General features: G+C 48.9%; 1 protein-coding gene across 6 annotated transcripts in view; it reads right to left on the bottom strand.

The window, feature by feature from the left end:
* The window catches only part of LOC119170652 (CD151 antigen), a 264301-nt gene that overhangs the window by 22507 nt on the left and 218514 nt on the right, over nt 1-23280 (bottom strand). For 5 of the 6 annotated variants that reach the window (XM_075886954.1, XM_037421876.2, XM_075886956.1 and 2 more), the window contains one exon: nt 15981-16128. In XM_075886954.1, coding sequence (XP_075743069.1) covers nt 15981-16070 — 90 coding nt within the window. In that variant the 5' untranslated portion in view covers nt 16071-16128. Of the gene's footprint in view, nt 1-15980; nt 16409-23280 lie in introns of those variants that run through there. The other variant, XM_037421875.2, reaches the window with a different exon arrangement.

Here is a 23280-nt window from a genome sequence, read left to right as displayed (position 1 = left end):
GCAGCCACCGCAGCCGGGATTTGAACCCGCGCCCTGCGGGTCAGCAGCCGAGTACCTTAGCCACTAGACCACCACGGCGGGGCTTCCCTTTCTAAAGGCTTAATATTGGTCGTGTAATAGAAGTGTTCTAGGTCATGCGGTTAGTGACTAACTATGTGTGATGCCAATACATTCAATTCGCATCCGCAGATGATTAATCATTTCTACAACCTATAAAGAGCTCAGTGTCTTTTAATATATTCTTCATGGCAGCAGCATGATTGTGCCCTGTAGGCTTCATAAACCAACGCAACCTCATCGATTTGGTATGCTTATAAAACTTTAGCGTCCGAAAGGGAGCCCTGCTAGCTAAGAAAAAGGAGGGAGTGGAGGACTCCGGATGATTTCGAACCCCTGGAGTTTTTTTAGCGTGCACTCACATGGCGCAGCACACAGGCAGCCTGGACAACCGTGGAATCGAACCAGCGTACTCTTCCCGCTAGCCAAGCGTATACCTCTGAACAAGTTGCGTATATTGACAGCTCTGGGAATTCGCACGAGAAAACGCGATGGTACACAGCGAATGGCCTGAGGAACACGCAGCACAATCACAGCGAAAGCTGGAGGACCCTCCTTGTAAACCCTCTTGGAGCAACTATTACAACTACAGTTGCATGGAATACCCACTATACGCCACAAGTCAGCATAATTATGCGAAGTAGAGAATTATCCACTATGCCATCATTCACCGCTTTGCGGCTAAGCGAGGTATATCCATACACTACTCATCCGTAATGCATGCTTTGCACTGTGTTGATGGTGTAGCTGACGACCATCAAGTATTATGGCGGAGCCTTTTCTAAACCTTTCAGCCATCAATTCGTTACGCATCTGCGTTCTGTGGCACCTGGTTATTCTATTCTTCCTCCACGCTATACTGAATCTGTTAATCTGACTCCTTGCCCGACATGACGTCTGTGTATCAGCGCTTTTTCCGTAAGAGCAAGCACCGGCGAGGCTCTCAGATAGAGTACTCGACTACCGCGCTGAGGGACCGAATTGAAATCTTTCCCGGTGTTAGATATTCTTTTCTCATTTTGCGTGATAGCGGTTGCGGATAGCGGCGGCTGTTACGCCACAAAAATCGGCTGCTATTGTGATCTCATAAGGGCTTTTGCTGCAACCGTTCACCTACAGCACGTACCCTAACCACATTGAGCAGCTTACGGAGCGTACAACCAGGAAGTAAGGCGCTTCCAGAATTACCAACTAACGGACAGGCGTAAAGTGTTTCGAGTATCTCGTTTATCCTGGCTCGGGCGCGCGTCCCACGCACACAGCAAAGCAGTGCAAAGAGGGACAAAAAGGTTATATAAAAACAAAAAAGGCAGAAATAAAATAGAAATAGGTGTGTCATATAACTAGTCGTCAACCAGACGTAACCTCACATCACCGTTTCGCCGCGGTTCGTCGACGCCTTTGCGGCGTGTTTACGTCCGTCCACCTCGGCAATTGAGAGGCCAGGGGGGACCCGTTCGTGCGCGCATCGCTTGACCTCTCGCCAGGGGGGCGGGGGTCTAGCAGGACAGAACAGAGGGGTAGCGCCGTCCCATCTATTCACTCACACACACGCACACACACGACTAGAGCCTCGCGGTTGCGTTTTTGGCAAAGTACACGGGGGTCGTCGCTCCTCCTTTCACAGCGCAGATCTCGGCGGAGATCGCGTTGATTTTTCCCACCGCGTCCGGCCGTGCATGGCTCGCACACAATGGGTCCGCCGAGAGAGATTGTGGTTATATCAGAAGAAAAGAAAAGAAAGGTGCCGACCCGTAACTGTCTCTCCTTACGAGGACACCTCAACAGGTCAGCAGAGGAATGGGATATGGGGAATAAAAGATATAGAGAGAAGGAATAAAAAGAATAGAAGGAAAATAGATGGATAAGAAGCCGCCAGCCAGCGAGAGGAAAAAAGAAGGAGATAGGAAAGTGGAGATCCGGTCGAAGCAGTCCAAGGGCGGGGTGCCACAATGCGAGAGCTGCACGGCATCAGGAGACCGCGGAGGGCGAACCAGTCGGCGGGAGCTACGCTGAAGTCGGAGATCGCGAGGGCACAACCGTCCAGCTTGAAATCCTCCGAGCGAATCGGTCCGCCGCCGCACTGACCGGCGTCTTCCTTGCGCCGTTGTCCTTCTTCCTGGGCATCCAGAATTGCGCGGGCGGAGACGACGTGCCCCCTGAGTTAAAGCGTCGCGTCCTTTTTATCGTGCCGCCTTTCAATGACCTCCTCCTATGCCCCGCTCCTCATGGCCTCCCTCCCCTTTCTGTCTCCCGCTGGCGCTGCTTCTTTTCTTGGATGGCTCGTTTATTTTGTAGTTTCCTATGTGAAACCTCGCTCATGCTTCCACGACCACGGCGTCCACAGTTGTTGACAACAGGACTGAGGCGTCATTGTCGTTGTGCTCTGCCGGACTTGTGTGTGAACGATGAGGGCGCCTGGAATGCGGTTCCGAGCAGGGGAATTTCTTCCTGCGCCTTTTTTTTTTTTCTTTTTTTACTGCGCATTTATACTTTCATTCCGGGCAAATGCTTTCGACAGAAAGTCGGTTATCTCTCGGCACCGATGCAAACGCACCCGCCACGGTCGCTTAGTAATTATGGTGTCTGACCTCTAATTTTGAGAGCGTTGGTTTCATTCCTGGCCATGGTGACTGCATATCAAAAAGGGATCAAGTGCAAAGAACAATCGTATGCCTAGACTTATGTGCACATGAAAGAACATCAGGTGTTATAAATTCATTCGCACTCCCGCACTGCTGCGTGCGTCATAATTATTAATTGCTATGTAAAATCCCTGCAATCATTACCGCTACTGACGCAAAGGTCATGTGGCCGTATGCGCACATAATGTAAGCTTAATTACAGCTCCACTGCTCACTGGGTGTCTCAGTGGCACTTAATCGCTCGGTTTCTATTCATGCTTGCTTAGTTTCGTTTGCGTTCGTGTGGCCGTAAACGACACTACTTCGCAAGGATCAAAGACTCGTAAAATATTATAGCCTGTTAATAACATCAAATGATCTATAGTATTGGTAAACAAACCAACATGTAGCATGGGTCGATGTATTGTAACGACTCCTCTCGTTTCATTAGATTCTTTATCATTTTCCATTCACAGTGGGCCGATCCTTCTGTAATAAAGCACCACTCGGAGCGCAGACGAAGCGGGAAACTTGTATAGGAATCTTGTACTTATACCTACTACAGCTCGCTGAGATGAAAGAATCGCCGAAATTACTCATTCGAGCCCCTCTGAGTCCGGCTCACTGAAATTGTGCGTCAACTGGAATCCTTCAGATTCAGAGCTCGATGTGGGTGCGTCGGCTTATTTGTGAGTCTGATTTCCTTTATTAAGATACCTATACAGTAGTTTTTTTTTTCTTTTGCGCCATGCACTTCAGGTACTTTTTTTTCTTTCACGTTCGGTCTTGCGGTGGTTTAGAAGGTTTAAACATGCGCGTGTTTAAATAAAGAATCTACCTTTATAATTCTCCAGTGCTGCCCTCTGCTTTTACTGCAGATGGGCGGAGCTTTGCGGAGTGATTCGGGACTTCAGGGTTGGCAAGGATTGATTCCTTCGAGATAGGAAGGCGTGCGGAAATACTCCAGCGTTTCGCGACTTTCCCGCCAGGCGAAGGCCGCATGCGTCGTGAAAAAGGCGGGCGCACTAAACCGCGGCATATCCACGTGGAAAGTGGGAACCTCAGACATTACAAACCTCACATGTATATAGTTCCATGTCCCCTCTTTCACGTCTTTTTTTTTTTCAAAAATCCCATCGACACGGTGCCTTGAAACGCCGACAACTGACGCCTGCGCCAAAATCATCGGCACCACCTTCGTCTTTCAGGCGCACGCTTCCGTCGTCCTGAAACATTGTGACCTCCCGGCTTGGCGCGAGTGTTCGGCACATCCCGTAGGTGACAACGGACACACCGAGCCCCCCGACACGAGCAGCTGGCTTCGTCGGCCGAGGCCGTGTACACGACGGATGCCTTCCGTCGACGCGCGCAGGAAACGCTATACAAGCAGCGCCCACGATGCTCAATATGCATCGAGGCCCCAAGAACATTGGTGCGTAACGCGGTGTGTTACACATTCCGGATATACACGGACACGCAGTTTCACGTTTTCGACGAGTGAAACGCATATGCGCCTTCCTTCAGCATCACCCCCAGTACCCTCCCAAAAGCTCTCGTTCTATAGCTGGATCTTGCTGAACACTACAACACAGCGGGGCTTGACGGGCGCGAAAGGCCTTGTGGACTGGTTTTATTTTTGGAAATGCCGTTGGTGGCATCTCCCATGCCGCCGACGCTCCTGCTGCCTCTGTTTATCTTGGAAGCCGGTGCCTTTCCGCCACTTCAATTCTTGGCTTGAATTTTTGTTTTCTCCCTCACGAACTTCTAGAGCTCGCATATACACGTGCGTAGGTGCACCATCGCAGGAGCGGGTGCGAGCTGCTGCGATGGGTTCGAAAATAGTAGCCCAAGCGTGGCCCTGCCAGGTTCGAGAGTTTCTTCCAGAAGCTTCCCCGATACGCGGCACTTGTGGCGTAATCCACTACGGTCTCGCAGACCTGTAAAACTAACCCTTGATGCGAGGGAGCTTGGTTGACGCATGTCTGACTCTTTCAAAGACCGTTATTTCAGACGCGATGGGCAACAACAGTTGGCGAAAAAAAAAAAGTTGGATGCTAAAGCTTTAGTCCCAGCCTGTATACCTTCCAAGTCCTCGCTTTGTAACTCCAAGGCTGCGGAACCACGGACACTATTAATTATTAAGTGCCGCGGCTTTATGTGAAGCCTATGGTATGATTATGAGGTGCGCCGTAATGACAGGACTCCAGATTAACTTCGACCATCTGGGATTTCCCAACGTCCACATGGAAAGGGGCAGGTCGGGCGGGGGGGGGGGGGGCGGATCTTTACATGTATCAGAATAAAAGGCCTCTCTACGAACCCACCCCAGCAGCCGATGAGGGCCGATTCCTCCTAATATAGTAAATCAAGCCTAACGTTCCCAGTATTTAAAAAAAAGAGTATGCAAGGGCGACACTAGCGACCTGACATTGTGATTGGGGCGTTCAGTCATGATGCGAAGATTAATTAATGCCTCCACGCACTTAACCGAGACACGAAATTGAACCTAATTAAACAGCCACGCGGGCCAGAGTGGCCGTCAGCGTTCGCATAACCTAGCAGAGAGATGAGAAAATAGGTCGCAGTCGAGACCGTGCCGTGGTTCCCTCCGTGAAACCGACTTCCGCTCTCTGAAATGAGCGGTGGGTCTTTTAATTACCCGGTCGAAGCACACTGTGAGCGAGCGTGTGCAGCGCGGGATGTTATAAAGATCAGCGCGCGGTGTGCGCAAGCGCGCTAATTAAGTGAGCTCACCGCGTTGTGAGACGTAATTAGGTGGGCGCGCAATTAAGGCCAACAGTATTCGAACGATCGGCGGGCATTCCTCGTGGTGACCTTGCAGATCAACTCCGGAGATGCGCTATACCTCTGTTTACGTGCCGAAAGGCGAAGTGCCCCTAATGACTGCCTGACGGCAAAACGTGCATCAGAAGCGACCGCTCCATAAACGAAGCCGTTAAAGGGCGCACACAGACGATCGCTCATATCCTACACTTATATACAGACCTTGAAGACCCTTGATAACGCTATCAGCGATCATCTAATCGACTATGAATCAGAATGAACGGCAAAACGAGGGCGTTATTGAGCACACACCACACCACCGAGGATATTTAATGCCAAATGGTTTGACTACTGTGACGCAATAGCTTCAGTTGTGGAATTGCGTTTTGAACAGTGTAAGTTGCAATGGGCTCGCAAATTATGCTGCAAACAGCGCTCTTTCCTCTCCATTCTCGTCTCTACAGTTACGCGCTGTTACTACAATACAACCACGATGAACCAACCCAACCCAAATTAAGCTCTTGTTGAAGAGTCTGTATACGTCTAACTAACGTATAGGAGCTGTTCTGGTACGCCACGACGCCTTCCATTGACTGTACGAATTATTTCGTCATTCAGCCAACGCTGAAGTATGGCGTTACCTTGGCATGTACTACATATTCAGCGTGAATTCAATGTGAACAATACCTACAAACGTATAATAGGTGCATCAGTCCGTTTTTATCCGCCTACATTAAGTTGTAACCACGGTTGCGACACAACTTTCGAGCAGACTTCAGACAACCTTGCATAGGAATTGGCTGCACAACGATTACAAGCCGCACTTCCGCGTAATTACGCCAAGCGGGTATACATTGCACACAAGTTGTATAATATTGGTCTCGTTTCCGCTTATACAAATGGACTTAGAAGTGTACTTCAAAGTCGTCGCATGCGAAGTGATCACATGTAATCACAATAGGGCGCGTTGCAATGTACCTGTACTCGAAAGCAGAGAGAGAGAGAGATTAATGAAAGAGGAAGAGACAAAAAGGACGCTATTTTCTGCCTCCCGTCGCGGGGGCACGGCTCAGCGCCTTTAGGGATCGGGGAAGGGGAAGTAAAGATGATAGGAAGAAGAGAGGAAGGAAAGGAAAAGTGAATGTCATGGCAAGAGAACGTCTTGTCAGTACAGTCAGTAGTGCGAGTGAAAAGAGTCCATCTATAAGGCGGCGAGGTCCGCGCAAGCACAGAACTCGAGGAAGGCTCGAAGGGCTTTCGTCTTCGAGCGCGCGGGAAAAAGTATGTCTTCCATTGTTTCGGCAGGTAGTCCAAGCAGACGATAGCGGCTTACCAGTGCGCAACGCTCAGTGGCCAGGTCAGGGCAGGAGCAAACAATATGCTGCAGCGTTTCGTCATCACCGCACCTTCGGCACGCTGGCGATGAAGAGCGACCCGCGGAATACATGCGTGCCGCAGGCCAGACGCTGCCAGTACGCAGGCGAAGCAACAACCGCCGCTCGCATCTGTCCAGGCCGGTCTCCGGAAGGGATGGTGGAGGTTTGCCGCTTGCCACCCGTGTGTCAGGGTGGGCCGTTGGTAAGAGCTTCCGCAGTACTCGAAAGCATTCGAATATTTGTTCATGCACGCCTATACGAAGAAGCGCCGGTTTCCCATTTCGCACGGAAGATGGGGAACGCAGCTTAATGAACTATATGCACCTTGAGAGCTGCACAGAAAATAAGTATATGTCAATGTCGTTCGAAATTTGGACGTGTATTTACGCGTCATTCATTCCAGAATCGTAATTACACAACTAGATCGATATGCGACTCATAATTTCAGCTGCCACCAAGCTGTGCTGCCATGCCAAAAGGGTGGGGAGCACCGTACTCTTGCCTTTCCCCTCCTCCTTTTACTCACGCCCTTCGTAAACTCGGAATGCCTCATCTTTTAAGTGTCAGCCGTGTCTGTCCTACGGGCTCGAAGGCTTGCGATCTACAAAATGAAGTGCAACGGGGTTGGGAACGGAATGCTAAAAAGATACCGCGCTGTTCAAACAAAGGCGCACTCTGTACTCGCTTTCTCTGTTTATCGTCTATTCCGACCAGGGTTAGAAAAACACCAGAGGCCGCGCGGTGCGTTTGCTTACACCAGACGCAAAGTGACCCAGATCTCAGAAGGAAGCTTCACATCGTGTGTCGGCTGGACTCCGATACGGGTGCAGAAGTATGCCCTGCCTGGCATCCTTGGAAAGCTTGGATCAGAGACAACTACACCGAGCTAAAGAGAAAACGGCGAGCCTCAAATCAAAACAAAGCGAGCCGGTTGTGAAGTAAAACGAGGCTTTTCGAGCAATAATTTTGAAATGCAACCTCCCTTCGTTTCACAAAGGAACGGCTGTGTTTGTTGCTGGCGAACGCGGGAGGTACATCTCCGTCGCCGCGGCTCTCAGACTCTCGAGAAAAGCGAGCCTAGGAGATCGCAGGCAGAGCCGAGGTTGAATCGGGGTCACGGGGCGGGGTGTGCGTATCAGAACGATGCGCTCGCCGGAACGAACGAACGCACGCGAGAGTCGCGAGAAATTTGAGACCTCGGGGCATGCGAGCGTGTTGGTGCGTGCCGAGCTGCATGCCCTTCGCGGCATGGATTCCTCAGCCACCGGCGTGCTCGTTGCGCAAGGAATGCCCGGGCGACGGCGTCCTTAATTATTATGCGATGCGGGTCACGCGTATCGACACGGGTCTCGGCACGGCAATCGAATCGTCGAAAGTATACGGTAATTGCGTACGGCCGACGCGACAACGATATGAATGAAAAAAAAAATGAGTATACTGAGGATGGACGTGACAACTTCGATGCAATTCGTCAAGTTCCACGAAACATCTCAGGATGCAGTCCTTATACGCCGAACATTGAGTACAGGTCCTCAAAAACATGCGTGGTAAGCGAAATGAAATGAACACAGATCGATAATACAACAGCATGAATGCAGCAGTATTATATGAGATCTATCATATGTGTGCTTAAGTGCATGGCGTGTCGACTGCACACATGAGTGAATACATCTCCCATAAGGACCAGACGTGTGCTCTACAATTTCGTACCGGTTGGAGCGAATGTGAACCAGGGACATTCTCAAAGACTTTATTCGTTGACTATCGAACATTTTCTTATCATTGTGTTGGTGTTGCTTAATATGTGCGTATGAGTGTGTTTTTGCATATGTGTGCTCGGGTGTTCTATTTTCCATGCACTGCCGCTTATGTTTTCCTTTAATACATGTGTTCATTATTCACTCAAGCGCTATGGAGTAGCCGGCGCCGTACTCGTGTGCTAACATCTCCTTATATATCACAGCAATAAAAAAAAGGCAGAAAGGTTTATCAAACTGGGCCGTTTGGCTACAAAGCAATAAATAACAGCGGGGATTTTCAGTTTTTTTAGCCCTGTATTGGCCGAAAAGAATGTGTGCGAACGCGCTCTTCACCTCCGAAACTTTCGTTCTTAAACGCGAAACTTAACGCGCCTTACGTCATATTGAACTCTTAGATGGTTTGCATGACTTTATAGCGTCGCATAGGGATGAAGGTAGATTGAATTTTTGTTTACAAGGGCTGCACATGGAACAATTAAAATAAGTGAGGCGCCACGCTCGAGCGCTTTGCCTAATTTTAATTGTCTTCGCTTTGCAGAATACTCCATAACAATACGTATTTTCAAGTTTTTTTTCCCTTTTGTATACAAGAGCGTTTGTATCATGTTTGCGTCAAGTTTCGAATCTTCTCACTGCATGCCCACACTTACAAGCACGGTGTGACGCAGAACGTTGTTTCTAACTTCCGTGAATTCGTTGCATACTTGTTTGCGACAGATGCGTCATCTCGACGCTGGTTTGCCCGTAGGGATGCGATGCTGAGTAGACATTTGTGCGAAACCCACGAGACGTGATGTGTTTCAGCGAACGATGAGTATATAGCCCTCCCTCCGATCCTGTGGCAGACACCGGAAAGCGGGCGCGGAAGGATAGAACGTCACTACAGGCGTGATACACGCTCTGCATGGACCGCGCCATGCAGACATTCAAGGACGTCTTGCGGCCGGCACCGACCGAATCCGAGATGCACCTCGAGGAAACACTGAGATGGGAGCGAAACGGGTTGTGACGTCATCAATACGACACGCGCATGCAGCCACGATGACGCCGATGTATACGTCACCTGTTGCCCGATCGTCTCAGACACGCCCCACACAGGCAGCGACTATAGAACAGAAACTGCGTTAACTGGATTCGACGGCAAACCTTCTCACTTGCGAAGTTATCAAGGCAAAAGCCTCAGATGCCACATTAAACGCAAAAGGGACGGTCAGCTTCCGCAACATGATACAAAACGTCACGTGACGAAAATATTATGACTTGATGACGTAACGGATTACCAAAAATTTTGTCACTATAATCACAAATTTTCCTAAAGTTAAATAGAAGGGACCTTGGCGCTGCGATCGTTCAGCTACCACAGTGGGTAGAACACAGATTTATCTGGTCATCGTGCTAGGTGCTTCGAAAACATTTGCGTTTGTTTTTATTGCTGTGTTTTGGTTTTGTTTCGAATAAAAGCGCAGACCGTCGTGAACTTCGTGACCCGATTTGAGCAGGCGAGCATAAAAAAAGGTCAAGGTAGTGAACAGCTACTGCTTAACATTTGCACTTTTTTTTCTCGTTACAAAGCAACTTAAAACCACGCGAAGCCAACCGGAGCCGAAAGAACGAAGATTTGATTGATTGATTGATTGATTGATTGATTGATATGTCGGGTTCAACGTCCCAAAGCCACCATATGAATACGAGAGACGCCATAGTGGAGGGCTGAAATTTTGACCACCTGGGGTTCTTTAACGTGCTCTCAAATCTGAGCACACGGGCCTACAGCATTTCCGCCTCCATTGAAAATTCCGCCGCCGCAGCCGGGATTCGATCCCGTGACCTGCGGGTCAATAGCCCAGTACCTTAGCCACTAGACCACCGCGGCGGGACAGTGCTCTAGTATAAAAGAAAGAATATGGCTTTCGGCTGCGATTAGTCTTAGGAGAGTATATCAGGAATCATGCGAGTTGTTTAAGACTGCAATGTTTACCTAAACCTATAATGAAGTGAATAAAGTCCTTTAACGCTTCCTGAATTTGCATGGAAATGTTAATGAGCATTGATCATATTACATTAATGAATTCTGCATCGCACCTATATTAGCGGACTGTCAGTATTTGGCGGACTGTCAGCGAACAATTAGCGGACTGTCAGTATGAGAGCTTTCTAATTCACTGAACGCAAGTCTTTATGCTCCCTCTTTTATTTTATACTAATAAAGCAGTGAGAAGGAGTAGTCATAGACGAATAATGGCGGCAACTCCACCACTTCACTTATCGCATACCACGATCAAACGATACAACAGCAATAAATGAAATTGACTGAAATTTCGAGCCAGGGCACGTTTCTGCTACTAGCGCCATATTGGCGGCTCTAAGCATGTATAGTTCCGAATTAGTGGCAATATCAAGTGGCGGTAAGTCCGTAACAAGATTGCATATGATGAGTCATGAGCGTAGCCAAAAATTTATTTCGGGTTCGAGTGAGGGGTTCAACGAACCTTTGAGAATACGTTCGTACGTGTGCGCGCGTAATACGTACTCAAAACCGAAAATTTTCGGAGGAGGGGGTCAAATTGAGCAGTTATGAAACTGTGTTGGGTAACAATTGTAGCACTAATTATACTGTATGAACTGTTTCACATGCATAAGACCATAAGAATATATTCTCTCTAGAAAGGGTTACCAACGACTCTTCTTTGTTTTTTTTTTTGTACATGCCAGAGTCACGCGAAAGCCATTCCTTTTCGAGAAGAGTCGTGCACTGACTCTCTTTTCAAAATCTTGCGTCGAATGACTATCCTAAAGAAGGTCAAGTTGCCTATCTGAAGTGAGTGCTGAATGTGACTCTCACACGAAAAACAGGAGAGTAAAAGTTCTTAGAGTGACATTGATAGCTGGGCGAGTTGGTAAGCGTTCACGATTACGAAACGGAGCATCGAAGGGACGCGAGACGCTTAGGAAGTGTTTTGCTTCTCTTTGTAGCGCGGTTTCATAATTCTTAGAGTGAACAGTGACTTGAGAACTGAACAAGCACGCTGTGCTTTCAGTTTTATTGCATAAAGACTGAAAATAACATCGTCAACGCGCTTATGACAACGTATACGGTAATTCCCAGATATATACTTTTATGTATGTTTATTTCTTCGTAATAGTATTTACTTACATGCCAAGCTATTTCGTTAACCGCGATGGTTGGCATGCGTTTCTTTAGAAGTCAGTGTTTGTTACGAACTTATAAAACAAAAATAAAAAAGGAAGGAAGAGAAAGCGAAAAGACACCTTGAGAGAAGCTCGCAACTCGAACCGACCGACCTCCTTTGTATAAGGTTTATCAACATTAATGAGCCGATGCATCCTGTTTTGAGACGACAGGCAAACGACATGTCGCGAGTTGATCACTAGCAGCATCAATATAGGTGCCGAACTCTTTTCGACAGCCACGACTTCCTTGTAGTGCAAGTATGCAGCAGCTGCGTTGTGACGTGGTCGTTTTAAGAACTCCGCACCTGTGCCGACGTGCGAACGAGCCGTGGCGCGTTGACGCATTTTTACGAGCGGATGCACACGCCTTGGTATAGGTAGGCGGGTACATACGTGACTCGTTGGGGGATGTCGCGAGTGCGTGCGTGCGTGCCAAGTGACGCGTTGGGCCATGCAAGCCAGTTTCACACTGAACTAAACACGGGGGTTAAACTAGCCGATGTACGCAGAGGTTGAAAAAAAACAGCCCTGGGGGAATACGCACGAGAAAGGGAGAGGTATACGCCAGTGTCGAAAGGTGTCCCAGCAGCACAGGTGGCGCAACAAGCTTTCAGTCCATGTGGTGTCATTGGAAGTTAATGTAAGCCGGTCGACGTTGGGTCACACTGCGTAACATAAAACAGTGTTGGCTCGTGTCATCGGGTGTGTCACATTTTTTGGATAACTGAAGTCCACATGAATCAAACATTACTGCCTTCTTCCTTTCAGAGTGTACAGTGTGTGTAAGTGAGTGAGTGAGCGAGTGGTACCTTGCTTCATTCTTTCGGAACCATCTTCGAAAAAAGGTAACAAACGCCGCTAATGGACAGGAAGTTGATTGCATCTAGAAGGCACACAGAAATCTAAAAACGTTTGGCAGGAGCTTTACGGTTCGCTGAGGAGGAAAGTGAACTCCGGAGGAAGCCGCGCGCGACGCAGTTTGGGCCGAGTGCGCAGCCGGCGGAAGGGTCCGTTGACCCGCGCGTTTGTGGCGTCCCGCCGTCTTGACGCGTGAATAATCACCTGCCGCATTTGTACATCTCTCCCCCTGCTTCCTCGAAGACGCCCGATGGCTTTTGTCTTCGAGTAAGCCTAAGAGGAAGAGAGAAAGGGAGGGAAACTCCATTTAGTCGTCGGAGACAAGCGCGCGAAGAGGGTTTCACGAGTTATCCTTTCGCACGATAGGGTAGAAGGAGGTCGTATATAGATGCACCCACGTGGTAGTCTCCTCCGCGTCATTGCCTGCACGACGGCCTTTCCACATTGCACACACGTTGGCGGAGGAGCAGCACTGCGTGTGCCGCCGGTCGGCTGCTGTCACTCGCTTGACGAACGCCGACGCGACATCAACTCGGCCGCGTCTACCCGCGTGGCTCATAGCTGCCGCTACTCCCACCATTCGCATCTGCCGCTGCAGGCGCCCCTTCCCTCCCCATTCCTGCCTTTCCTTCATCCTTATTCTCTCTCTCTCGTTCAGCAACCTGCACACGCGCGGTCCTGTTTTCAATCAAGCGGCAGAACGCAACGCTGGCTCTGCCGTTGTTGATGCCGACTCGTCGGTCTCAAGCTGAGCGACGACTCCCCGACGCTTGTCGATGGGCGTCGTGCGAATGAACGGCTGCTTGCTTGAGTGACTGCGTTCAAACGTTATGTACTGCGCGCGAGAGACGTACGGCTCAGGGGAGCGACGAGTTGCGCAGCCTCACAAAGACTTAATTATGCGCGAAAATGTGGGAGGGTGGAGGGGGTAGCGATTCGTGTACGCGGAACATCTGCGCGCGGCTTGTGGAACGCCGTCTGTATTTTGTTTTGCTCTTATATCCTCTTTTCTTCTTGACGTTTTACCGAAGGAGCCGGCGGCAGCTTGCTTCATTAGACTGCATTTCCAAACGCATCACTTTCGAGAGCCGTCTCGTGATATCGGGCGTCTCATCTCCGGTTGCGCCTGATGACAGGTTTACATGATGCCTCGTGTGGCGGCGACAGTCAAGGCCATTTCGCCCGGCACGTACACGAGTCTGATGGGAATATGTTGATGTATAGCCTCTCTCACCTTGAACCCATTATTGCTCTGGCACTATTTCGCTCCGCGTATTGCCGAGCCGTGATGTTCGTACTAACACTTCGTATACAGTTACAGCATAAATTTTGGCTTCACTTCAGAGTCAGTCTCATGATGTTCGTTCGAGAGACATACCGCTCAATGGCTGACGGTGTCTAATGAGGGTCAGAGGGCATTAACGTTTTACAGGAACAAACTTGAAACCAATAATTTTCCGTGCTATTTAAGCGTGTTTACAAGAAGAGTTACATGTAGAGAGAAATGAAAGTGCAGGATGCGTATGTTATGCAATTCAGCCATCATTGATAATAGTGCAACGGCAAGACAATGTATATTAGGCGATTGAGTGATTGATTGATTGATGTGTAGGGTTTAACGTCCCAAAACCACCGTATGAGTATGAGGGACGCCGTAGTGGAGGGCTCCGAAAATTTTGACCACCTGGCGTTCTTTAACGTGAACCCAAATCTGAGCACAGGGGCTTACAACATTTCCGCCTCCATCGGAAATGCAGCCGCCGCAGCCGGGATTCGATCCCGCGACCTGCGCGTCAGTAGCCGAGTACCCTAGCCACTAGACCACCGCGGCGGGGCATAAGTTAGGCGAAGAAATAAAGTAGTATTAGAGGGTAAGAAGGAAAGAATGATGTAATGAAGCTGTGAGGATGAATGCAATACACTAGTCTTCACTCGCATCATCCGGGTCGCCACCTTCGAGCACTAGCATAAGGAGCATCGTACTTCCGCCACGGTAGATCAGTGGTTACTGTTCTCGGTTACTGACCCGAAGATCTCGGGTGCGATCCCCGGCCACATTTCGGAGATGGTAAAAATCTCCGGAGCCGTCCACTCGCACAAAAAAAAAGAAGCGCGAGAGGCGCACCTTCCGCGACAAATCGTTAAGGAATGATCCATAGAAAAACACTCATCACAAAACGAAATGTGTTTGATAATGTCGCGAGCTAACGCGATTGATCTCCGGTTACTATAGAACAATGAGAGGCTGCATATGTGACGTCACATGAAAACTAATGCGCAGCATGCAGCTGTAGCGTATGAAGTGACTTGCGTTAGAAATTGTGACAAACCGGCTCCACGTACCGGAACTATCAGTTCGTGTAGAGCAGACGTTAGGGCAACGTCTGACTGTTCGACAATGTAACACAAGGATCAAGGACAGATGCAAAGATGGCAAAAGAGTAGGATTCCGAAATAGACCATCAAAGAGCGCCGACCGAGCGTTTGTCGAATTCGTGTACATGACGACCCGGCGCTTTTCTGCGTCGGAAGACAGTAAAATGGCCGACGTTATGGGACCTCTGCACATAATACGTCGTTGTACCATATCCCAAGAGACGTCACGGGATTCTTTAACCACAAGTCGCCGCCTATTTCCGTTCTCGAGTCTTCTTAAACAACCCTTCCACTCGTTAAAGAGTTTCTGCTGCGCAGACCATTCGACGGGGCCCGATTAGCGAAGCCGAAGCGTCAAAAGCGCAAGATCACCGGCGTACATGCAGTATTACCACAGCGTCCGGAAATCGAGAATAACTGGACATGGAATGGATTCAACCATTCGTTCTAGATGCGCGGCGCAGCTAAGGCTCTTCCAGCCGCATCTTCTCTCCCGTTTTTTTTTTTTTGAAGGTCCGAAAAATTCAGCAGCATTGTGAGCAAGAAGTCTGTACTTTCTGGAACCGAAGGACCATGTCTCCAACATAGCGAATGGCTCTGCACTTCCAGCACGGCTTGCGACTAATCGGACGGTAATGACGCACACACTAAAGTATGTGTACGTTCAAAAGGTTCCGCATAAAACCGTTTTTTTTTTTAGTTCTAGAAAAGGAACTTACAGCACGAAGTCTGAGATTACCACCGCGAGCTTTCCCATGCACTCATTTGTGCGCGGAAATTACGAAAGAATCTGACTTTTTCGGCGGTACCCGGTCCCGTAGACTCTTGCTGATGGGGCCATGCATCTACCGTTTAACTTCACTCTTCGATTGGACGCGCGCGCATACACGCTTTGAGGTGCGCATGCGCGAACTCCTCGTGCCTACCCAAACATGCGTTCGCCGTGCACTCACCAGGAAGATGAAGTTGAAGGTGTGCAGCAGGCACTTGAGGAATCCGACACTGCAGCAGCCATCGTCCTTGGCTCCCCTGCGGTAGGTCATGGCCGCAGGAGCACCTCCTCCTCCCCCTGCTACGATCGGTCGCCCCGAGCGGTAGTGCCTTGAAGAAGAAGCAGAGGAGAGGCCGTACGGGGTGCCGTTAGTGAAGCGGTCCGACCTGTCAGCGGCGCTACGACCGCGGCCGCCAAACACGTTCTCGGCCGCCGGCGAAGCCATTCCTGCCGCCTAGAAGGCAGTCGGCGGCAGCAAAGGCCAGCCACGCCAGGCCACGCCGCTTAGCCGTACACCCTCTCCCTCCATCCGCACGAGTACGCTATACGCGCTCTCTCTCGGGGAATCAGCCTTGGTACGAGATCGTCGACGGACGAGACGATGCTGCTCTTGCTGCTGCCACACGCCGCGCTCCTAGCGCGATAAAGATGCGAAGAGCAGCAGCGGCAGCAGCACACGCTGCTGACGCCGTCGTCACGAGGCCAACGCATGTATGTATGAGACTAAAAGCGTAGCGCTTAAGTTCTTGGAGAGCCGCGCGCAAGTTTTCACTTCACGGAGTCCAGCGGTTTGCTGTCTTCCCTAATTTTGGTTTAGTTAGGTTGCGTGTAGTTGCTCTTGGCAGATTGGTGGTCGTACTGGGGCATTCTACGTACGTCGGCGCGGAAAACGCGGAAAAACAGATTCATTGATGCGGCTCGTGCGTTTCGTACGAGCGGCAACGCACGATGCGATAATCGTTTCAAACACTCTCGCCATCTAGTGGGCAGCGGTGCGAATAATCGGGAAGAGGATCGCTCACTGTGAACAAGGTTGAGATGAAAAAAAAAAGAAAAAAAGGTGAATGAACTCATTGGGCATCGAGACCTAGCACTTCGCACTTGATTTGCAAGTTGTCTTTTCTTCTTTTTAACGTGTGTACACTTGGGCATGGTCTCACGTTAGTTCCCGTGGCGTCACCTATAGACTATAAGTTCTCAGTCGGTTACTTACTGGAATATCTTTACCGCGTGCGGGTTCGCACGCATAATTTTGAACTCTTTGTTTTCTGTGTTCATCGTTTGACATTAATAGTACGAGTTATTTGTAAATAATAAATGACTGAAGTTATGTGTGGGCACGGGAAGTATAGCAGGTAGTTTAACAAAAGCAGTGTGCGTCGTTCCAACCTCATGATTACGCAATCGAAGGAGATAAACCAGAAAGGGGGCACGTGTCGGCAAAGACGTCCCTGCCCCCATGACGTAAGCGAACTAAGCGAAGCCAAACATAGCCGAAAAAAAGGCATCAGATATTATCATGCGGATTAACCCTCCGATCTATTCATGTGCAGTTAGCGTCAAAAGTCTAGACACGACGAGAGCCACTAGAAAGCTGAATGAACCCACTGCTTAGAGAAGGGAAGCCTTAATTGATATGTGGGGTTTAACGTCCCAAAACCACCATTTGATTATGGGAGACGCCGTAGTGGAGGACTCCGGAATTTTCGACCACTTGGGGTTCTTTAACGTGCACCCAAATCTGAGCACACGGGCCTACAACATTTCCGCCTCCATCGGAAATGCAGCCGCCGCAGCCGGGATTCGATCCCGCGACCTGCGGGTCAGCAGCCGAGTACCTTAGCCAATAGACCACCGCGGCAAGGCAGAAGGGAAGCCTTGAACTTACATTTCTGGTCGAAATGCACAGCGCAAGTACGTGTGCTGTGCACTAGTCTGCGCGTCCTAGAGACTAGTCTGCGCGTGTACAACAGCGTTGACGTCCGGCGTGCCATGTTTTTTTTTTTTTTTTTTGGGGGGGGGGGGGGCACTGGGTAAAGACATTTGCAAATTATCAGGAAACATACCAAACCTTGAGATTACCCACTGAAGCACGGCGGACAAGATCGGAGGAAGCCACTGACCCCCAATTTCGATTTCGGCGATCTCCGCCAGAGGCGCTCGTCGGACCTGAGAAATAGAGTTACTTTATATGCTACCTTTAAGTAAAGGTATCACATACAGTAACCTTATACTGAAAAAGGCCCACTCAACGTTTTGTCCGAGCCAGTGGTCTCGAAATATTTGGTGATTATTGTACAACCAGTCCATCGCGGTGGAGCATGTGGTGCTAGGCTTCTGACCCAACGGTCGCACATTCTATCCCGACTGCGGTGGTATATCATTTCGATGAAGTCGAAACACTATTTAGGCCCGTGTACTGTGCGATGTCAGTGGACGTTGAAGAGCACACGGTGATCGAAATTTCTGGAGTCCTCCCTTTTCCTAATTGCAATGTCTCTCGTCTTCATATCGTGGTTTTCGGAAATAAAACCTTAGCTATTGTTATTTTTCTTGAAGAACTAGGCTGAGAAGGGAGGAAGGACGAAGAAAAGGCTGAAGGACAGGGGGCTAGTCAGTTCACAGATCAGCTGGCTACCCTGCGCTGAGACAAGGCTAGGTTGTTTCCAAGTTGATTATCAGCGCAGAGAAGTTCGAGTTGAACAACAGACAGACACGACACGGATGTCTTTACCCCAGAGACGGAAACTCGCGCACTAAAGCCGAGCGTTGGCACCTCCTGCACATCTACGGGCTCGTCCTTCGTTCACGTATAGGCATTCCATCGCTTCGGTGTCCTCTCGCAGCTGCAGTAGCCTTTCCTGTACCCTAGCAACCTCTCGCTGAACGTGCCGCTGAAGTACTGAGTAAGGGCCGTTCCACGCGCTTCCCGCACAGCCGCAACGCACGTGCCGGCACGCCTGCCGCACCCAAGCAGAGGGTAAAAGAGCGTCGCCAATTGGCTTATTTGTCCCCCACTTGCGCGCCGCAGGGGTCCCTACACGTGCGTTGCGGCTGTGCGGGAAGCGCGTGGAACGGCCGCAAGACTCTTCAGCGAAGTTGAACCGTGCGGCCACGGTCTTTATCACTGTGGTCGCACGTGTCACGTCTGTCCTTTTTCACAAATTCCGACAGTTTAATAAACCATTCCTAAAATACTAATTACGTCTGTCTAGAAATCTTAATTGGTTTTTGCCACCTGTCTGTTCCCTTCTTCATTTCTTAGCTGGACAGCGGTGAGTATAGTGGGTTTTCCCCAATTTCTGTGGCACATACCCGCCCGTGATGATTACAGACTTTTTTCTTTTTGTACGCCCTCTACACACCAAAGTTCTGCAACTGATCACAAAGCTTCGCTCTTCTAAAAAAAGAGATAATGAAGCAGGAGACGATTTTGACCCTGGAATGCTGCAGCCAGAGAAATTGGGACACGTCTGTATTTTTTTCTGGGCATCAATGGAGCAATTATATATAAAACAACCGCAAATTCACTGTGCTCGCCTACCGATTTCGCAAGACAGATGGGCAGCCCGCGCAGGGGGCTCCGATGCGTTACGGGAAAGCACGGGCGTGTGTTCGCGTGGTTTTCTTTGTTCCGCGCCGAAACACGAAGCTGATGTTTACGCCGTAGAGAAGAACAAGTTTCCGACTATGCGGCGAAATAATTAAGAGCGATTACTCGGGCGAACGCGTGCACGCCTTGCATATGGTGTACTATAATGTACAGACTTAACATATATCCAGCTTATCTCTGCTCGTTGCTTAATGGTTTCACTGCACCGTACATTGCTATTATTTTTTCTTTTGTTATTCCTCTATGTAACTGAGCCTCCCCGAATCTGCAAGCAATGCTAATAAGGCTTTAGGGCAGGGTTCTCCAATACGCGGGTCGCATGCGGCCCGCGAAATGTTTGTGACTGCTAAATATTACTTTCATTATTTACTCGCCTGTGTAGATTAATAAAGGCCTCACCATACTACGCACTGCAACGCGTCGGCGTGTGGCCTTTTGACGCGTCGCCGCGCCCTCTCCCCACAAAGAGAGAGGGCGCGCGACTATGCGAAGCTGCACTTCTCTCTCTCTCCTCTCTCACTTTCCTTAAGAATAGGACGCAGCGCCGCGCGTCCAAGACTCATGGCACTGACGGGCTGCAACGCGTACATGTGGTCAGTCCTCAACGCTTGTTCGCGAAAGCTGCAAGGACGGAACTGGTCTCGAGCATGTCTATTCGAGAGGCAACCCATGGGGTCTCCATGTATTGAAACATTATTGTGAAACAAAATATCTATATTTCAGAATATCTATATTTCAGAAATATCTATATTTCAGTCGAGATATGTATCTCAAATCCTGGGGCCAAATAATTTTCTGAAGTGGTCTGTATACTGGATATTGGAAAAGGACTCTTTCAATGGTGTAGAATTGGATGCAAGAGGTGTGGCAACGCTTAGTGAAATTGTCATTGTATTAGAAATGTGTGCTCACAGTAGACCAAAACTGCTATAACGACTGTGAAGCCACTGTGGTGCGTCGTTAATGTAAGTACGCATAACTTGTTTCTGTCCCAATCGTCGTCCTTCATCGCTTCTTTTTAAATGCGAAGCATTTCTTAGCGCACTTCCGCGGATATTAGCGCATCTATCTATCTATCTATCTATCTATCTATCTATCTATCTATCTATCTATCTATCTATCTATCTATCTATCTATCTATCTATCTGTCTGTCTGTCTGTCTGTCTGTCTGTCTGTCTGTCTGTCTGTCTGTCTGTCTGTCTCTCTGTCTGTCTGTCTGTCTATCTATCTATCTATCTATCTATCTATCTATCTATCTATCTATCTATCTATCTATCTATCTATCTATCTATCTATCTATCTATCTATCTATCTATCTATCTATCTATCTATCTATCTATCTATCTATCTATCTATCTAGCCGCCTACGACTTTTAGCTCTCCTGGCCGTTTCCATAATGGTATCGATACCAAACTTTGTATGGCATAATATGATTGTATGAGGAAGATATCTGACTAGTCATAACATGAAAATCATGACACGTATGTCATGAATGTCATGATTTACATTTTATGGTCCTGCAGCTCTTGCGGTGGTTTCCTTTACATGTTGCAAAACTGGTATGGTATAGCATTATTGCATGGCGAACACAAGCGACAGACTCTAACATGAAAATCATGACATGCGTGTCATGTAACAACATTACTCCATGCCACGCTCATGATTCACTGGCGGCCGTTTCGCTAGCTTCACTTATACCAAATTAGGTATTACGGGACGTGAATGGATAACGAAGGTATGTGACTGGCGCAAACATGATAATCATAGGATGCGTGTGCTGTAACAACATGACTACACGCCACGCTCATGATGCACTCGCGGCCGGTTCGCTAGCTCCACATATACCAAATTTGGTATTACGTGCCATGAATAGACGACGAACGTAAATGACAAGTCCAAACATGATAATCGTGACATGAAATTCATGTAAGGCATAATTTACCTCCCCCTCGTAAGGCTGTGCTGATTTTAAAGTGACATATATACCTTCCTCATTTCTGCTTCACATATAATCGATTCTCACTGTACGTGGGATCTGCCTTTTTTTCTTTGTCCCTATTCTCCTGTGAATAGACTAGAGCGAACTAGCACAGACTGACCTCTCTGCCATCTAATAAATCATCTCCCTCTTCCCCTTTCCTTCATCATAACATCCCGGCTTTCGTGGGACTGCATTGTCACTGCAGCGCGCTGGCTGAGACGAGTTTCAAACTTCTGCTTTTGGAGAACAAAAGTGCTTGCATTGTACCTTCTCTCCAAGTTCTGTGCATCACGCTGCTGTTCTAGATTATAAGGTACAGGTAAGACCATCCTTTCCTACATGTATATATGCGGCAATCATTTCCAAGAATAGCGGGAGGGTGTCTGTAATCGATGTCTAATTCCTGTGGTCTATTCTATAAAAAAGGCGACGGAACATCGCAAGCTAAGGGGCGCGTTTGGGCATGCTTGTCTCTGGAAGAGATATGTCATAGCGTAATTTTCACTAGAGTGAATTTCCAATGACCAGGAAAGCAAATATGTTGGCGGCCTTGTTCGGAGACAAATTATTACGCGCAACGCTGCTCCGCATGAAGTTGTTCTGCGTTTTCTCGGTGACTACTCCGATAGAACTATATGGCAAAGGTATACGTATAATTGTGCGTATATTTATCCCGTTATCAGTGCCACTAAAAACACGCGCTTTGTTAGATGGCAAACTTCCTGGATGCTGTCGCCAATTCGGTATATGGGTAGCACGCGAATTCACGTGTTAACTCTGAAAGGTGTACACATCTCGGAGCTCTCGGATGATGAAGCGTGCATGCATTAGCAACGGACAGCCTTGCTCAGTGGGATCATATCTGACTATCGCGAAGTAGTCTCGCTCTTAACTTTGCAAATTAAGTGTTTCTTTACATTATGAGTCCACCGCTTTATACAAATGAGTAGCTTGATCCTTTTTAAAAGCCAGATTCTTAAAGCTCGATGCAAAGCGTCGGGTGTCCTCAAAGAGCCCTTCGCGCCACTGCTTATCAATAACCAGCCACAGCTTCTCACAACCAGGGTTTAAACTTGCCTAGCAGCGCATGCGCCGAGGAGCAGCCATCACCAAGCCACGCCCACAGACGGGAGTAAGCGCAGCCGCCACGCCGTGTTTGTCCGGCATGGCGCGAACCGAGTATAAGGGCGACGCAAGGTCGGCGCTTCTGTCGGGGGTTCTACAGCCAGGTTCGCACGTTAGTTTCGACACTGTAGTTTGGACTTTGTTAGATGGTCTGTGACAGGCTATCGTTCGACATTACTCTGTCTACGCCAAGGAAAGACGCTCACGGTGTTGCTTGGTCATTGCTGATGCCAGGTCTTGGCTGATATACATCAGTCAAGACCTGGCAGCGGCCAAGAAGAACACGTGAAGCGCCTGAGATCAATCAGCTTCGCAGTTTCTGAAGCTTTACATGGCTAGTGTAAACGTCGTCCTTCTTGTAGCGTAAGCTACACTGACCAAGATTGAGCAGTTTCGCATGGCTTATCGAGAGCCGCGCTGCGCATGCCCGAGGAGAAGTCACGGCACAGTGCGCACAGCTGGCGCACCCTAGAAGGCCTGGAAGCTGCTGAACTGGCGCTTGACTCGCGTGAACTCACTTGCTAGTCCGTCCGGCCGAAGCTCACGCTATACGTACACCCTGTCATAGCCGAGCTAAGCCACAGCCAAGATTTTTTTTCACATTTTGTTCACTTATTCTGAGCCGATGAATGTGTTTGGGTGCTCGATCCTTGCTTGTCCTATTATCTATATTACAGTCTTATTTACATAACAGCTCATGGCCTGCTGATTCCTTTGACAAGGGGGAAGGGCCGTAGCCCTGAGCGTATCTTAAGTCCGA

This window comes from Rhipicephalus microplus, chromosome 2, assembly GCF_043290135.1.
Source record: "Rhipicephalus microplus isolate Deutch F79 chromosome 2, USDA_Rmic, whole genome shotgun sequence".
Taxonomy (NCBI): domain Eukaryota; kingdom Metazoa; phylum Arthropoda; class Arachnida; order Ixodida; family Ixodidae; genus Rhipicephalus; species Rhipicephalus microplus.
This window is presented reverse-complemented; position numbering and strand designations above follow the sequence as displayed.